The following is an 18186-nucleotide window of genomic DNA, read 5'->3' as shown; positions in this document are numbered from 1 at the left end:
GGGCCAAATTTTCTTCTCCCAAAACTACGGTACATTTTCAGCAAGTCATTTTCATCAGAGAAAAAGACAACAGAATCATTATGACGAGGATGCTTCAACCGACTCCGAAGTTTTTCAGCTTTCTCCAATCGCCGTAATTTGATCGCAGAATTCATAAATTGACCTCTACGTAGCGCATATGACTTAAAACCAAGGTTTTTAACCATTACTCGTCGGATTATTAAGTCCGAACACCCGATTTCCCGAGCCATGGACCTCATTGACCTCACTGATGGATTCTTTTCAATCATTCTTCCCACTTTTTTGACCCTGTTCCGTTCAGCGGTGATGGAACGGCACTTGTATGCCTTCCGGGTAGGTATAGGATAGCTTATCACTTTCCCAAGACTCCTCTATTTAGTAGGTGAATTGTGTATAACGTGCAACCCCCACCCCCCTGGCCAACTTGCCTCTCCATCGTTTCGCACGCTTATAAGAAATTACTATTTGAAATTTACTGCAAAAATTCGTTACACACCCTGTAGTTTCAACGTATTTCCTGAATATTGTTCAGGAACTGCTTTATTTTTTCATAACAGTAGTTTTTTTTTTCCTATTTGATGAAGGGAATGAAAGAAGAAAGTAATGAAACAACGGTCAAGGGAGACAAGGCGTGAAGAAGAAAGTGCGAAAAATTAGGTAAGGTAGGACCTTTGACGCAACACCTAGTAAATTTGTATAACGTTCCTCTTAACCTCAGAACCACAGAAGTAGAAGTTGAAATTCAAACACGCTACATGCTACCTTTTATTGATACTAATGATCTTTAAGGTTAATTCCTTTAATTCGCTTTCAGTTGGACACCTGGCAACGCAGGCAGAGTGCGTACAGATCAGCAGAAATGAATCAAAAATCATATACCCAAATACCTAAACAGAATCAATGCAACTGCCAGCGTGAAATTGGCAGTTAGCTGTTAAAATAACGCTGACGGAAACGTTGACGCACAATTCCGTATGGACCTTGAGTATATTCGATTCAACAAAACATAATATCGCTACTTTCAAACCATGGTTTTCAAATTTTATATACGACCCATAGTCACTTATGCACTTATCACTTTGCGATAGCGTACGGGTCCTTCGGGTCCTTCCAACCATTCTTCCTTTTAGATGAGCTTCTATAATCTGCATCTGAAATTTTAATAAAACACGGAGAATTCCAACAAACAAGGAAGAATGCTGACTTGAAGTCCAAATCCGCCTGTGAACGTAGCAACCAGTGAAGCGCTAAGTGTTATACATAACGCAGTCCCTTCAGCCCGCTTTATTGCTTCACAAGCTCTCAAAGAGAGTACATTTTTTTATTGTATGCAATCTTTGATTCAAGTTGTTTGAACTTTATCCGTTGACTTGACATGGACGCCTGAAACGCCACTATGTTGGAGATTTCGATGGTTACGATACTTTCCCCGTGGGTACAATGCAATTTGCTTACAGAGTACTGCGATTAAAGCTCTTCACATTAAAATTCACATAACATCTGTGACATTAGTTACCTAGTTGTTTACCTATTTGAAAAAATCGGAAAATCGCTCAACGTGGCTGTGAAATGATTTGCTTTTTACAATGTCTGATAATTGTATTCAATCAAACAATGCAGAGGAACAGCTCGACGACGACTTAGCAGGAATGCTTACAGAAACTCAGGGACTGTTTCAGGTAACATTACGTGCAAAACTATAAAAAAAATATTCTGATCTGTTTTGTTTACTACCAATTTTTAGAACTTCATCAAAACGCAACGTGAGCTGAAAGCTTCTCAGCTAGAAGCGCGCTTATCTATGAACGAGTTAAATACGCTAAGGCAGCGTATTAAGTCGGATGAAATAAATGATCCGTCAGATTGGAAACAATTTTCACTAAGTTTAGACAGTATTTTGAAAACAATAAGTGATCGAAAGGATATTAAGGAATATGAGCAAATAATAGTGAAATTAACGGAAGAAAATACCAACATGAAACAACAATTGATACATTCAAATGTTCAATACACCAAACAGTTAGACGAAGCTATAAATAAACTCAAAGAGGAGTACGGCCGAGAAAAAGCTCAGTACACCAAACAGGTTTCAGAATTAATGATACACAAGGAGCTGGCAGCTTCGGAGGCTTCCATCCGATACGATCAATTGCAATTTAAGTTGGAACACGTACAGCAAGACAGTGAACAACGCTACAATTCGATGGTGTCGCAATATGAAAATCTCCTGCAAACACTTAGCGAACAGAAGCAAAAACTGCGAGATGAAAATGCAGCACTTCAGAAGCGCGAGGAAAATTTACTTGAAAAGTTGAATCATATTCAGAATCATTCTACCGACTATCTGCTAGGATTAGGAAAACTCGCTACACCTGTTGAAGGTTCCAAGCGCTATTCGGAGGTAGTTCAGATAATTCCGCGTGCCAGTAGCAGCAACCAACGGCCTGTTCAGCATCGTGCAGAAAAAGCGATAGGACCACAGGTTGACATTACACAGCAAAGAAGTATAATCGAGTTGGCAGAAGCGTCCTCGTCGTCGTCCTCAACTAACAGGCCTGCTCATAGAAACCGAGCTAGCACACCAGACAGTCCACAGCATCCTGGTTCGGGAGCACACATTGCTAAACCGCGCAAAAAGAGAAAGTTGCTCAATCAGTCGACAGGTGCAAACTGAAATAATTTTCGCAGGAGAAGAATTCATTCATGCCTGTTTTCTTGTACATAGTTTAAATATGATCATCACATTGTTGATTCTCTAGTTTGTACTGTATGATTTTAGTTTTCCTGTAGCATAAATATTTGTATTATGCCATATGTCATATTTCTCAAACCACTTTGTCGAATAATAAAACTATTCGAAAATATTTATGCACTATTGAAAGAATGGATTTATTTTATCCATAAAGCCATAAATAGTTTAATAAGGACCCCTTGTTTAGTGTTTGAGATTTTATAATGTTTTTTTTAAAGAAACTGAGTCAAAAATTTCAGTTTGTTTTAGATTGAACCAACAAAAGTGCAAATATACACAATGCGATTGACTGTTTTTTTCCCCGTACAATTGTGAGGAACGTGCTGCTCGAGCCACAAATGCTGATAAATATTCTTCATTCCTTCGTAGTTCGTAGTGAGCCTGAGCCACGTACTGAGCTCTTTATTCGCCAGGTTACGAAATATCTGCAGAAAGTAGTTTTTCAATCGATAGTCGGCTTGACCACGCTGATGGACGCAAAAGAGCAAAAAGCATGAATGAAACACACACTACCAAAAGTACTGACCAGTAGAAAATCCCATACATTCCCAAAGTAAATTGATATATACCAGGTATGTGACCATCGAGGGTTGCATTAGTGTGTGTAGAAAGAAGAAGAAATAGTTCTGAAATATGGTGGAACTTGCATGAAAATTAAAACTAAATTAATTGTAATTAATGAATGCAGCTATATTATTCCAGAGAAATATTTGAACATTTACAATGAAATGTAAGGAATATATTTCAAAGTCATTTGCACTTGTAGCCTTCTTTATTATGCGTAAAAATTTGAGAACATGGGTGACTAACTATTTCCATGTGCAATTGAAAAATGAATTAATGTTTCTAATACTTCACGATCAATATGGTATACGGTTGCTTAAATTAAAACACGTTCCATCCAACATTTTGCTTGCATGATGCTCTTGAATATCTGCCTTTGATGTCTTCTTTTAACAAATAGTTTTATTCGAATAGATGCTTGTGCTACTGCTTGAAAATCCTTAAGTTGAAGTCACTGTTCCAAGATGATACCTTTTTATCATAAATTTACCCGTCTCAACACTACGTAGAAAACCATAAAAAGTAATCTTAGATTGCTACAAAACGGTCTTAGAAGATGATTAACACTTTAAAAGCTTACCAGAAATCAGACGAAAAATATCGCGGGCGGATAACAATGTTGCTCATGCTGCTTATTGAACAATCATGTCCGAGCATTTTAAAAAAAATCTTTTTTGTTTTACTACTTGTAGGAAAGCGATATAACGACATTTCTTTGAGACATCTTGATATCGTTTTGACGAAAAAATTTCCGCTTGAAATTTGGAATGTTGCACTTCATTGTATTCATGAAAATACATACTAGAAATAGTGTTCTAAGCATAAACATAAAAACTGTGAGAAAAAAAATAGACAAATCTTGCGTATCCAGCGATTTTTTTTTAAAATTAACTAATTTTCCATACAAAATGCTCGAAATCTCAGAACTAGTGTAGATGTGTTAGTGCAAATTGCATATGACAGCTCGCATTGTCATATACCTGGTATATATCAATTTACTTTGATACATTCCATGCGACGCCTGAAACAGACAAGGTAAGCATGATGTTACTATATTTTACGCAAGTGTTGGAACGGTTTTAGAAGCAGCAGCAAGCAGAGTTACCATTTTCACAGGTTTTTCTGTAAAATCACAGATTTTTTCGTCATTTTAAAGCACAGAATCTGTGATCACAGATGACAGATATTTTTAAAAATCACAGATTTTCACAGATATGCTACATGTTGAAGAAAAGTTTATCAATTTTATCAGTGGAAGCGAAATGGCACAAAAAATCGGGAGGTAAAGTTACAAAACCGAAATTACTGCGCATCAAAAATAAAATTCACGAAGCGTATGGATGATATTGAATGAACCATATTCTTCAAAAACATTAAAATGCTAATTTTTCTTCATGGAAGCATAATTATGTATCACAGATTTACTAACAGATTTTTTTGGATAGTTTTACAGATTTTCACAGATTTTTAAACTATAAACACAGATTTCAAAATGGCAACCCTGGCAGCAAGTAGTGGTCGTTTAGCAAGACTGGCAGTCATCTCCGTCGATCAGTAGTAGCTGAACGTTCGTCTCGTTAGTGTGCTGGGCTGAAGTGGAGAAGTAGTTGCATATCCGTGCGCAGAACAATCGTTTTGTGGCGATTTTTCTTCGCTGCGTTTTTCTTTTCTACTTTCGCGATCGTCCTTCACGAGTGTGGGCAGCGGAGGTATTTTTTCTCTGCCTTTCGGAAACGTTAATCTTTTCGACGAGTCCATTTCGGGTTTCGCGTGAAAAATGGCTTCTGCGGTGCGAAATTGAAGTGATAATTTATCGTTGTGACGTGCGCGAACTGCCGCAGAATCGGATTTGAATCCCCATTGTGACGGATGTGAGAAGCACAAAAAAAAGTTTTCTGCAGATAGAGCAGGCTGCAGAAGAAAAAAAACAGAAAAGGTGGTGCGATTATTCGTGTGTGCGCAAGCTGCTAAGTTACTGCTCAGGTTTGTGTGTGTTTTGCGAAAAAAGTCAACACGAATCAAGAAAAGAAAAAAAAACACGTAAAGTGCTGCCAGATAAATGGATTTCAGTTGGATTTATTTGGTTTAAGAGATTAATAAATTTCGCTGATTGAACGACAGGATTACGAGAAGAAAACGGCAAAGTCTACGTACTAGGATAACAAGTAGCACGTGGCTCTGTTCAGGTAGGTGCACTGATAACCGAATCAAGTCCAAGCGTTAAAAAATTGAAACCGTCGGTAAATATGATCACGGTAAACAGTACCATTTAATAATTAACTTTAGTTACAATAAGATGGTATAAACAAACCACTACTCAAAAGAAAAAAATGAAACCTTCTTTGTTACATTCTATTATTTATTGCAGTCTTGTAACTGAAACGCATTGCGCAATATATTATTTTTGACGTAGGACTACGTCTTACCACAGGGTGTCATTCCATAATTTAGATTCTAGTTTCTAGATTCAAGAAAATATGAAAAATTTTGCACATCAATAGCTCTGCCAATTATGAATGGATTTTCATGGTTTAGATACCGATTGACTCATAACAGATGTAGCAATTATGTAGTTTCTGTTATAATCTTTTTCAATCATGAATGGGCGAAAAATGTCGAAATTAAATGTCTTGATGTGTTTTCTCCATGATCGTGACAGTTAAACACACCTTCTGTTTACTGTGATTTCGAATACCTACTTTATTTAAAAAAATGTGACAAAGCCCTCTTGTCCCAACAGGTCGAAGATTCTTTACGACGTGCAGACTTATACTAATTTGACATCTGTGCTTGGGAAGTACGCCAGTAAAAGTGACGTCTCCTCATCCCAAAAAGATTTCTCAAGACCACGCTAAACCTAGTCCAATTTGCTGTCCTAAAAGTGAACAGTTACAAAAAAGCTAGCGACGATTTCTATCTTCCGCCCGATTGTATCCACATACTGCAAGAATTTATTCAAAACTGTTGTCTTATATGAAAAAGAGGTTTACAGAATATTTCTGCATGTGACATGATGCAGCAATTTTCAAAGTGAGAAAGAATTAGCGACTGTCCGATCCAAAAGTAGATTTTGGGCGTTTAATTTGTTCCTTTGCAATTAGTTGCATCTTGCATACAATTGTTTACATAATTTCGATTATATTGCTGTCAAGTGTGAAATAACTGATAAACAGAGCATCAAAAAGAACTCTTAATGTGCAGAGGACGTTAGTTAATCGTATGATATTTTAACTGCTCCAATTTTAACTAATTTGTATGTTAGTTGAGAGGAAATTATTAAATTTCAGCTTGTCTGGTATCAAATTTATCGGGATGTTTCAGAGCATTTATTACAATACAGTAAATTAAAAATGTGCATGACAAACATTTGCAAAAATTTTCTTTTTCGAATTGAACTTGCATTCATAGTCCTAGCTCAAGTCCCTTTTTCGTGCCCCTAAGTAAAAACTTTTTTAACCCATTAAGCCCCACACTTTCCAGCAGAGACAAAAAGCAGAAACTTTCAGGAAAGTTATATTTTAGATCAACGAAGAAAAAACTGCAGAGATAAAAAAACCGCAGGGCCTTACAAGCGGTGAGGGGAGGGGCGGTGGAATACAGTTTTTACAAAGCTTTGTCACTCCGGAGAGGTTAGAACATTGGGCTACGATAATATATCTGGATCGAAGGGTTCTTAAACTCTATGAGAAATGGCACACAGACATAATTTACGGACCTATGAGTGAATACAAAGCGAAGCAAAACTTACATGCTACATTCCGTCCAACGTGATAAATAGCTTCGATTACCGGCCGCAATCAAATGTTTTTTAAACTGAAACTTGGTATAGGTGGTCCGTTGCTACGTCGCTTCCGCTCATACCCATTCAAGCGCCATCTAAAGGTAAATATCGACGCCCGTTTCTTAGGGCTCGTTCACTGCTCATTTATGAATCTTGCAAAGCAGCCATCTAAGTTCTTCAATATTGCTTATCTACTTCACTGACGTCAACTTCATGCTTAAAGGTCCGCGACTCTTTGCCGACGTCCTTAAGTTGATTTTAAGTTGAGAATCTGTCTCCGACACCGCTATCATTTAGGAGAAATTATCGACCTTTGCGAAATGGTGTGTCGATAACCGCAAGCTGCTTAATCCCAACAAGGACGAAAACTTCGTCAAACATCTGGGTACTGTTCGACTCTAAACTTGCTTTCAAACAGTACTTCGCGTACGTCGTCGACAAGGCCTGCAGAAACCTTGAATTTACAAAGATGTTTACTGTTTAAAAGCTCTTTATTGTGTATTAGATCGCTCCAATCTAGAATTAAACTTCCGCTAAATAATCGCTACCAACTGCCAAGCTTCGAGCAGCGCTGTAGACTAATTGATCTGGGTCTCCTGTACACTCGATGTGATGTGAATAGAGCAATAGTTATCTCCGATTTGTTGACCCTGCGAGCGAATTGTCCATCTATACTGGGAAGTCTTGACATACCCGTTCAGATTCGTACCTTGCTCAATAGCCTCTTTCTGTACGTGCCGCATCAACGGACTAACTGCAGTAGCTTCAGCACGCAGTGCAGAGTTCTGAGAATCGCTTTTATCCCTAGCACATAATTTTTAGGGTTAGTCTATCGTTTGGGTAATAAAATATTTATAATAACTTCAAATTTTTTATGTCTGCTTCAGAAGGTTGAACAATCATGTTGGACAAGCTTATCTGAGTTTCTCTTTTCGAAAGTATTTATCAGAATCTCTGCAAACCTCATACCTCGTATGAAAATGTACGTGCAGAAATGTAAAACTTTCTTTATCTCAACGGGGGAATAACCGAAGTGAGTGATATCACTCGCAGAATGTAGAACGACACATTGAACCCAGGATGGGTCGATCGTTCTCATTCAAATTCAAATTCAGTTCAAGGAAATTAAGATATATATAACTTTTATTAGTATTAGTGTACTGTTTTGGAAAAAAAAACGGAAATGTGTAAAAGATAAGTGGAATCAAACGTTGCTATGTGGATAATATGTAGGATTGACATGAAAATGTAGATTGTGTTGTGACGACGTCGTTTTAACAATTAAACTTTATTTAAGTTTATTGTCATTGCCTAAATATAAATCCCGACACACTAGACTCTATATTTCATTCACAATTAGCAATAAAAAACCACGTCAAATTACTCAAAACTTCGTCAACTTAGTTAAAGCTTAGCGGTGAGTGTGGAACGTTTTAGCTTCTCGAAGTGGGTGACCCAACTCCTTTGATACAGGAATCGTTAGATAAAGAATCTGTCTATACTATTTGACAACGTCTTTCCCAAAATGTTTCTGAGGTAACCTGGAGCACATTTGAGAAAATGCTAGGGTTAACCTTTTTTATTCTCATTGGTTGCAAGGACGTAACCTGGATAATTCTAGGCCGTTAGAGAATGGTTTATCTCAATTTGAGATTCCCTCCTAATTATTCTCTATTCTGAATAACTTGTACCTCGACCATATTAAAACAATAACGACCAGTGTTCAATTGTTTTGAAACCGAATACATTTTGGCATCACTGTTCCTCGACAGTACAGCAGCCGAGACAATACATAAGTATAATAGCCCTCCGCATTGAACCCACCGAGTGTCACAGAAATTATTATCTCTGATAACAACAGTTGGTCTCTTCCATTGTTGGTTTATAATTTCGGTATGGCAATGATTATCATTAGCATGCTTTGTACACTTCCTAGGCTCACCGGTATTTGGAACGAAAATATTTTTTTTTTCGTAGGCGGCATAGAGATAGCATACAGATAGAGGTATGAAAAGAAAATTTTAATTTTATCCGATGATGGAATACCGCGTTCCGGACGCGAGTGCGAAGCGTGCGAGGGAGTATAAGCTATGTACGCTGAGGTCCGCGAAAAATGTTTTGCAAAGATAGACCAACGCAGCGCAAACCAAAACTTCATTTCTGCCTCACGGGGTAGTTTGTATCGTGAAAAAAAACATACACACATGCTGATATAAAACTCACCTGTATTTTCTACACGATAATAATAATGGTGTGGTTTGTTTGAAGTGGACGAGAGGAAATTGCGAGTAAAGTGTGGTTTACATGGATTGTTGTCGTTTTTGTGTGGAACTCGCTAATATTATGTATAATCAAAGGTAATCCATTTGCGACGTCACTACTAGGTGCTCGTAGATGTGGGGCGTACGTAAAACCGACCGTGTTTACGTGCTCAACAACAAGCAGCGTGCTCTTACAGTACCGCTCAGGTGCATAATAGAAGGTGTTGTATACCGCAAAACTGACAGCATGATTGGCAAAACATTTGCACTTGATGGTTCACCAACTCCGTGATTTAACGAACCAACCAAAACAAAAGTAATTAATAATTGCGTTGTACATTATAAGGGAATTTACAATTGCTGTTTTCGAGTTGAACAAAAAATAGGAAAAATATCACGTTTAAAAACTAGGATTTTCACTCCAATAAATTGGTTAGAAGTTTCTTAGGTGGGTATATACAAATCGTCAGTGTAAGAGACTAGAAATAATTAGCTTCAAAAGCTTAGGTTGAATTTGTTGGGTTGACCTCGAGGCACGATACTGGTCTAACGAACCATCTCGATTGGAAAAGGCTGTAGGAGTCGGTAAACAATTCGTTTATCGAATCCGTGCCAAATTCAGGAGCATCCTCCTTAACAGCGCTCGTCCAACGAGGACGGGGTCTGCCTCGAAGTAGTCGACCTCTGTCGGGTTCTCTGCTGAATATTGTTCTAGTTGGTCTCTCATCTGGCATCTTTGCTACGTGACCAGCCCATTATAGCAGCCTGCTGTGTTTTAGTCGCCTCACAATATCCGCTCGGTCGCTCTCTTTCAACGTCCACGCTTCATGACCGTAGAGAAGTAGCCGGAGGATATAGAGCGTGAGTTGCATGCTACGGGACCTCAGCTGGCTACATAATCCATAGAAGGCGCTGTTTGCAGCCGCTATCCGCATGTTTACTTTATGGCTCACATCGTTGTCACCTGCCACTAACGTACCAAGATAAACAAGTTCGTCGACTTCAAAAGTATCACCTCCGCAGCTCCAACACCCGAAGGACTACCGTGCTCTCTACCACCCATCATATAATTTGTAATGAAAGAATTTATGATAAGCCCTATCCTCGCAGCTTCCTCCTTAAGATGCGTATACGCCTCTTCCAGAGCTGTGGAACAGTGGTTAACACCACTTCAAATAACACCTGCCAATGCAATGTTGAAAAACAAATTTGATAGCCCGTCTTGCTTCAAACCATCCAACGTCACAAACGAGTCTAATCAGTTTTGTTGGAAAACCATGTTCAAGCATAATTCACCACAGCTCATTTCATTTAACTGAATCGTACGCCGCCTTGAAGTCTATAAATAAATGGTGAGTTTGCAAGTTGAATTCACGGAATTAATCGACGATTTGTTTACTCCATCATGGAGCGCTACGATTCAGCTAGAGCAAAATTTTTTTAATAATTCTAATTCATGTTTTCTCTCGTAAGCAAAAAACAAAGCTTTGAGTATAAACGACTTTTAAACTTGACCCGTTTTCATCGTCAGATTTCACAGCCGTTTATTGGGGTGGAGGTCAATTGCGGAGTTAGTACCACGATCCTACTGACTACCTACTTACATCCTCTCCCAATATAGTAACTATATTGCCTACCAGTTGGCGTCCAGGTATGATGCTAGCCTAATAACACAGAACAGAAGTGGAAGTCCGAACGATTCGGCGATCAAAACTGGTACCAGCGTCTTTTTTGTTTTCATTTTTCTTTAGGAAGATTTTCGCACAGAAGCGAATAACAGCAATATAAGCAGAACGCTCGCTGCCAATCGCATAGCAGCTTTCACATGCTTTCGTGTGCATTCGTATGCGTTCGTGTGTTTTCGTGGAAAAAAGTGACTCGCCACCGCCAGGTTCGCTAGTATCTGTAGAAAGTAGCGTGTACGTGTTTGGATTTCTACTTCCACTTCTGTTCTGTGCTAATAAGCCAGTCGCAGTGTGACCACTCAGTCGGGAAAATCGGGAATCACTAACAGTCGGGAAAAAACCGGGAAAAAGCAGGGAATTTCACAAATAAACCGGGAACTATCCGCCTGGTAAGTTTTTTTCAATAGTTGCATTTTTTCAATCAAAATCTTCAGAGGTCGCCTTCCAGCTTTTTTTTTATTTCGCCACTTCAGTTTGACTTCAGCTCAGTTCATTCGTGACTTCTGCGGGATTGTGATTTGAACCCGAGTCCTCCACTATCCTCTTGGTCCGATTAAGGGCGTTCAATTGACCGAAGTGTGTTAGTTCGGCTGGCCAATACTTACTTAGTTTACTCACAGGTTAGATTAGATCGATACCAAAGTACCAAATGGCACCTTCGCTGGCCGTTCACCGAGCGGAAAATAAAATAAATCCGATGGAGACTTGTGAGGCATTATTATATACAACTCTTCTCTAAATTTATGCTCAAGACTTCAAACATCTAGTTATTGCAATTTTGATTCAAGAATTATTTCAGACAGTAAAAGTGGTGAATGTTATGGTTTGAACATTCTTTTTACAATCTTAAGATAAAATATAATCCTTAAAGCATGAATTTCTAATACGCATTTTGTTAAGATTCCATCTGTTTGACATCTTAATATTTGAAACGGGCAATAACAAGGGGAAAATATATGCAAATATTGGATAATGCGAGAAGCAAACTGACAGTGAAATAAAATTGTGCTATAGACTAATTAAAATAATCCTATCGAGGGAACAATCTAGTTCTATCCTGTCCCACGTAATAAACATTGGACGATTTGTTATAAACCATTTGGACTTAAATTGGAGTTAATGGTACGTGTTCCACCTCAGTGTATCTGAACCTTTTTATTAGGCCTAATTTATTAGCTTGACATTTTCCTTCCATCAAATGTAAATCTTAGGTTATTTAGAAACGGACATATTCGGATGCGTATATATTTGAAACCATTCTTTCAATCGAAACACTTCCTAACTACAAAGAAATTAACATTAGGGGTATTCACGTAGCGCTTGCTATTTTGCTTATACGATGTATTCCGTATTCCTATATACTGCCGTCTTTCGCATAACGTTCCCAGTTTCTCTGGAGATGGAACTGTTATGCGAATAGCGGCAACATAAAGACGCAATACATCATATACACAAAATATTTCATGAAAAACTGAAACAAATCATTAATTGGATTCGAAGGAAGCTAACGCACACCTTCTTCAGTCATGGTCTTGGTCAGCCGATTCCATCAATTCAATTTCCGACCAATGTTTATCATCTCCCAATGCTCCCTTCATCTTCAGCTTCCGGTTCATTATCGCCCATATATATAGCGATATAGCGCCTCATAAAAAAACGATTCTTTTTTTAACTTTAAGAAAGTTAGAAGTTACAAAAGTATGGGTAATAAAAACTTGAGTTCAATCTGTAGTCTCTGTAAGTATGTCCTTGTTGCAATGGCGGCAAGCTATATAGATATTGTCAAAACGTAATTGGACTATAGTAAGTCTTACTGAAGGGTAGAATCTGTTTGAAGAGGCACTCCCTTTGGTTTTCTATGTAAGTTTTCTTGCCACAGGAATTCGTCCCTAGCCAAATCATACATTTTTTCACGAAATTATCCGCTAAAACAAGCTTGCATCCGCTAGGAACCATCCCGCGAGTAGGAGCCTTGAAGAACTTGACCCACGATAATTAGTTGTAATCGGCTTTCGCATAAGTTTCACTTCCATGTTCCATCGCGTTTCGTCAGCACCTGGTCGTACAACTTACATGCCCGAATTCTGGCCATTTGCTCGGTAACACCTGTAGCCTTCCAAATTCGCCGCACAGTATAGTAGCCAACATTAAGTTTTTTCTTCAAATCAGTCTGAGATATTGGGATTAGCCTTGACTTACCGAATGAGCTTTACCCGCAGTTGACGATCATGGGTTTCACACCGACGTTTGGTTTGCACTTTGCGGGTAGTCGTGAGAATTTTCTAACATATTTTATTAACTATTTTTGATACTATGGTTCTACAATTGATGAGGGGACGGTAGGGGAAAGTAATGAAATTTTTTTTGGAAAATGAAGGGAAAAGAGTGGAAAGGTAAGGGGGGGGGGGGGAGAAACACAGCCAGAAAAGAAAGAAAAAGAAGACAAATTTTAATTTGTTCAGCCATCTTTTTTTCTTCTTCTTTTTTCTCAAGCTATGTTTAGTTTACAAAGCTCAAAAGTTATAATAGTCTTTGCCAAGCTTCTACCAACAAAACAAAAAAAAGTTTGGTCCGATACGTTGTGTAGTTTCTGAGAAAAAGGTACATAAAGTTCGAAAATCGTGGTTTTACAGGAGCGGCGTTTTATTCCGTTGAGGTTGTTCCACGCCGCACGGAAATGCTCATGTGTTCAATCCTTTTCCGGTCACTTCCCGCGGTCGGATCATTACAAAATTAGTATCAAAATAAGCGGAAAAGACTGCAGAATCAAAATCTGAAATAAAAAATTTATTACGTTTCCGAAAATTTTAGTCGTTTATGTCCCCTTAAAACGAACAACTTGAGTATTTAGTTTGAGGTTTTACTTTCGTTCTCATTCTGGCCGACCAACTTGACATGATTAGACGAACCGATTATTATCAATCGGTTGAAACCTATGACATCGAATGCCAACCATCAATTCACACTTTCGAAAAACAGGGATCGGAAAGTAAACATCAACGTTTGAGAACACACGGCGGACTTAAGCTCAGTTAATGCGGATTTTGTTTTTCGCCTCGGTCCAACCACAGCTCTCGCGTCGCATTTGCACTGTGCTGTATAGATCGAAGCGCGGAGGAAATAATCGAAGTTGGGATTTTCTGCTTATCAATGTGCAATGCATGGCTTGCAGCTGGGAAATAAGCCGGTAGCTTGCCGAGACATGGGTGGATAAGTAAGTATGTAAATCGACGGCGACAGTGTTGGAAGAAACTGGAAAACTGGGCGAGTGGAAATTTGCTTTGCGCTGTTTAATCAGTAATGGATAAATTTAACATCAGGGCGATAGCTGCGATCGGTGCTTTTTGTCCGTTTCCGACAGTAGGGTACGGGTTTTAACATAGTGACGAACATTAAATTGGATTCTTTCACAACATAAAGCTAGTGTAAAAGTTTATGAAATGCAATAGTAAAATACTGCATAGCTGCATTAAAGTCACGAGATTAACCAAACGTTTACATCGTCGATGTGAGTTTTAACTTATCAATCGCTCTCCACCTGTGAAAATAATAACCAAGGCCATTACAATGAGGTTAAACAATGTTAGTAGTACCTGTCGTCGGTGTCTAGCACGGAGAACCCGTTTCCAAATGGGCGGTATGTGGAATTCAAAATGTCATGAAGGCCAAGACGTAGTCCGTGAACAAAGAGGTACTTTTATCGGAACTGGCGCACGCTGCTACTTCTTTGTGTCACACGCAGCTCAGCCGATTCCGGGAATATTCGCAATATTTTGTTATCGCTATTATCTCGCCACGACTCTACAGATAGGCATCAGAAATCTGGTCGACGATAGACACCAATGCGCTCATTGCGTAGTACCCGCATTAGTAGCATCACGAGTAGCGACGTTTCGGGTTCAGTGTTTCACTACACTAGTACACTGCATTGGTATGTATACTACGGTCGGTATACTATTCAGTGGCTATTCCTGGTCGTGCATCGTTCTACAACACCGCTGTGGGAGCATGTCGACTGATAAAAGAAGTATAAACATTCAAATATTTTCCTCTAGACTGCCTTTCGCACATATACACTGAAGTTTCCGGAATTGTGTAGGTCGGTCGGAATACTTAAGTCAGCGGCGATTGAATTTTAGTGGTCACGGATCATATTAGTGCAGCAATGTAAGTGTGTGTTTGGCGTATGCATACACACGGAGAAATGTCTAGCTGTGCTGCGAAAATTTGCAATGTTTTTTTTTTGCTCGAAACACCCACACTTTGTATTCGGTCGACCAGGAGTCCAGGGGGAGGGGTCGAGCAACCGCCTCTTCACGCTCGTTTTTCGTTTGAATTTTCCCGTTGTTTTTGGTCACCCTATTCTCCGCACACTGATTTCAGCGAAAGGTGAACATATACACAACACCCCTGCGGAGGTCAGAATGAAGACAGTGGGTTAGCGAGAGGGAGATTCCGAATTTAAAAATATAAATAAATAAGGTAGATTTCGCTGCGTGTTGTTTAAAGAGCTCCTCGACTGGGTGGGCGGGGTGGTTCGTGTCTGCCGGGGAAGGATTTTTGGTGTGCGGCAAACATCTGCGCTCGTACCTACACGGCTGATTGTGTTTTCGGAAGTTTGTGAAATCTGCCAGCGGAAAAAAGTCGCGAATTGTCTTATCAAGTTAACCGAATTTTGTTTTTTTGGAACCGGAAACATTGATAGATATATTTGCACTCCACTGGAAACATGTAGGAATTCATCATTACTTCAACTTAAATCAATCTGTATAAGTCTTGATATTAGCGTTGAAAATATTAAAGATGTCAACGTTTTAGAGATTTAGTAGTCCAACCACGAATAACTTCAATAACCCATATGTTTGATATGCGTTTTTTACCAATTTCCGTCTATGCTTAAAATTTTACGGTTCGGTTGTTAGCAAGGCAAAGCTTACCTGCTACAATTGACTTTCGGAACGTGACGTTCTGTTTTTATTCGACAGGCTTTGCAGCCAGCTATTAGAGTACAAGTCAATTGCGGGATTAAAGCCAGGATCCTACGGACTCTAACAGCCTTTCCTAGTCAAGATTCGAACATGCAACGACTAGCTTGTTAGAGCAGTGTCGTTACTCGGCTAATATTTTCCTAGATATTCGCCACAAATAGTCCAATTCAGTTCAGATTGTGGCCCATTTCATATTTGGCAATGAATTTGGCTGAGAATCGCGGCTAACACCCTAACACCGCCACGTATAGTGCCTTGCAAGTGCTTGTACAGTTTCGTCGTGCCGTTAGAAAACCAGTCATTCCACATACATTCAACATGATATAACTTTTATTTGATACAAACTAACTACACGACTGCACTACACTACACTATAAAGCATATCAGTTTTGGGGTCTGCCTGTTGATATTCTACAAGAGAACGCATAAATCTCATACTTGGAATATTTTATTATTATGCAAACATTGCAATATAAGTTGGCTGATAATCTTGAAGTTTGAATGTTATGTTCATGAATATTTGCAGAACTGCTTTCTTTTACCGTTCCCTCTGTCTATTGGAAAGACTACCGTTATAAAAAATACTGCTAGCGTTTTCTCGTAACCTTTGTATGAGCTCTCGTTTTAAATACAGACAATACAATACAATACAGAGAACATAATAAATACAAATAAATACAGAGCTATCACAAAATATGTTTAATGTCCATTTTTCGCAGCATAGTTATTTTCAGTTAAAGGGAAAATAAGTATGAATATCGACGGACAGTTTGAAGTGAATTAAAATGCAATGCAAGCCCACCCGTCATATCTTTATTTACATCGAAGCAGCATACGATTCAGTCGATAGAGACCAGCTATGGCAGATAATACACGAACGTGGTTTTCCGGACAAACTGACACGACTGATCACGGCTACATTGGATGAAGTAATGTGTTTCATGCGCATCTCGAGGAAACTCTCGAGTCCCTTTGAGACGCGGCGCGGGTTGAGACAATTGGACGCCTTATTATGTATGCTTTTCAACTTCGTTTTTGAGGGGGTAGATCCAAAGAGCGGGAATTGAAAATAGAGGCACGATTTTTGACTGGGAAGATTGGGTTAAAAATAAATGTGACGATAGGAAAAAGATCAAAGGGGACAAGCGCGCGCCTTTCATGGACAGGAACCGTTAACGGTGAACTAGAAGTTATAGATGGGTATTTGGGTATTTGTATTTCGCGTCACTGGTGACCACGGACAAAAACACTAGTAAGGTGATCCAGCGGCACATTCAAGCAGAAAATCCGCCCTTTGCAAAACGCTACGATCAAGAATCATACGTCAAGACCATAAAAATGCCCTGTAACCACCGAAGACTACCGAGTCTGCTTTGACAAATGGTTGGTAGTGGGTCCAAATCTTAGTAGAATCAGGTCATTCGATGGTAAGTGATTTTAGCATGGGTTTATCTCAGGCCCTTCATCAGTTCGTTCACACCATAACGATACTGCAAAAAGAACGAAGTGTGCAATACAACACTTGAACGGTATCACAATAGATCAAAATACTGGTCGCAGTGATAATGTCCACACCGAAAAATGGCCATGAAACTGTAACGCTGCTCACGGAGGACATACGCGCCCTTACCGTGTTCGAACGAAAGATGCTGCGAGCATATTTGGCGGAATACAAACTGAAAGCATTCTCGCCGAGCATTTGAAAGTCGGGAGCGAACAGCTGTATTGCGCAATCCATCAGGTCATACTAAAGGTACGGACTGAGGAGGAATTACCTACGGACTGGTTGGAAGATTTCATATGCCCTATTTACAAAAAGGGCCATCGAATGCATGAATTATCGAGACATTACTCTCCTCAATTCTGCATACAAAATTCTCTCCCGCATCCTGTTTCTCAGACTGAGGCCGTTGCAGGAAACCTTTTTTGGCGAGTACCAGTGCGGTTTTCAAGAGGGACTCTCCACGACCTTGCGACAGATTCCGAGACTTTAAGGCGGCTTAAATATGGTTTTCCAACAAAACAGATTGGGCTAATACGTACTACCCTTGATGGTTCAAAATCAAGCGTCAGGATAGCTGGTGAGACACCGGACTCGTTTGTGACGTTAGATGGTGTGAAGCAAGATGACGGA

At 39.2% G+C, this 18186-nt stretch overlaps 2 protein-coding genes across 4 annotated transcripts in view; both read left to right on the top strand.

The window, feature by feature from the left end:
- The first annotated feature begins 1566 nt into the window (after positions 1 to 1566).
- Positions 1567 to 2872, top strand: LOC128737870 (uncharacterized). The gene is made up of 2 exons (XM_053832606.1): positions 1567 to 1700; positions 1766 to 2872. The coding sequence occupies exons 1-2, from the start codon at positions 1608 to 1610 to the stop codon at positions 2693 to 2695; spliced, it is 1023 nt and encodes a 340-aa protein (XP_053688581.1). The 5' UTR covers positions 1567 to 1607; the 3' UTR covers positions 2696 to 2872.
- Positions 2873 to 4913: 2041 nt separating this feature from the next.
- LOC128737867 (dual specificity protein kinase splB) overlaps positions 4914 to 18186 on the top strand; it is a 31481-nt gene continuing 18208 nt past the window's right edge. For 2 of the 3 annotated variants that reach the window (XM_053832604.1, XM_053832602.1), the window contains exon 1: positions 4914 to 5523. The gene's annotated coding sequence lies outside the window, so the exon portion shown is untranslated. Of the gene's footprint in view, positions 5524 to 14425; positions 14573 to 18186 lie in introns of those variants that run through there. The other variant, XM_053832603.1, reaches the window with a different exon arrangement.

The sequence above is a fragment of the Sabethes cyaneus genome, chromosome 2, assembly GCF_943734655.1.
Source record: "Sabethes cyaneus chromosome 2, idSabCyanKW18_F2, whole genome shotgun sequence".
Taxonomy (NCBI): domain Eukaryota; kingdom Metazoa; phylum Arthropoda; class Insecta; order Diptera; family Culicidae; genus Sabethes; species Sabethes cyaneus.
Note: the sequence above shows the minus strand (reverse complement) of the source record. Positions and strands in the feature narration are given on the sequence as shown.

Coding starts and splice junctions, on each gene's coding strand:
- LOC128737870 (XM_053832606.1), top strand. CDS start 1,608: ATGTCTGATAATTGTATTCAATCAAACAATGCAGAGGAACAGCTCGAC. Junction 1,701..1,765: donor AAACTCAGGGACTGTTTCAG/GTAACATTACGT, acceptor ACCAATTTTTAG/AACTTCATCAAAACGCAACG.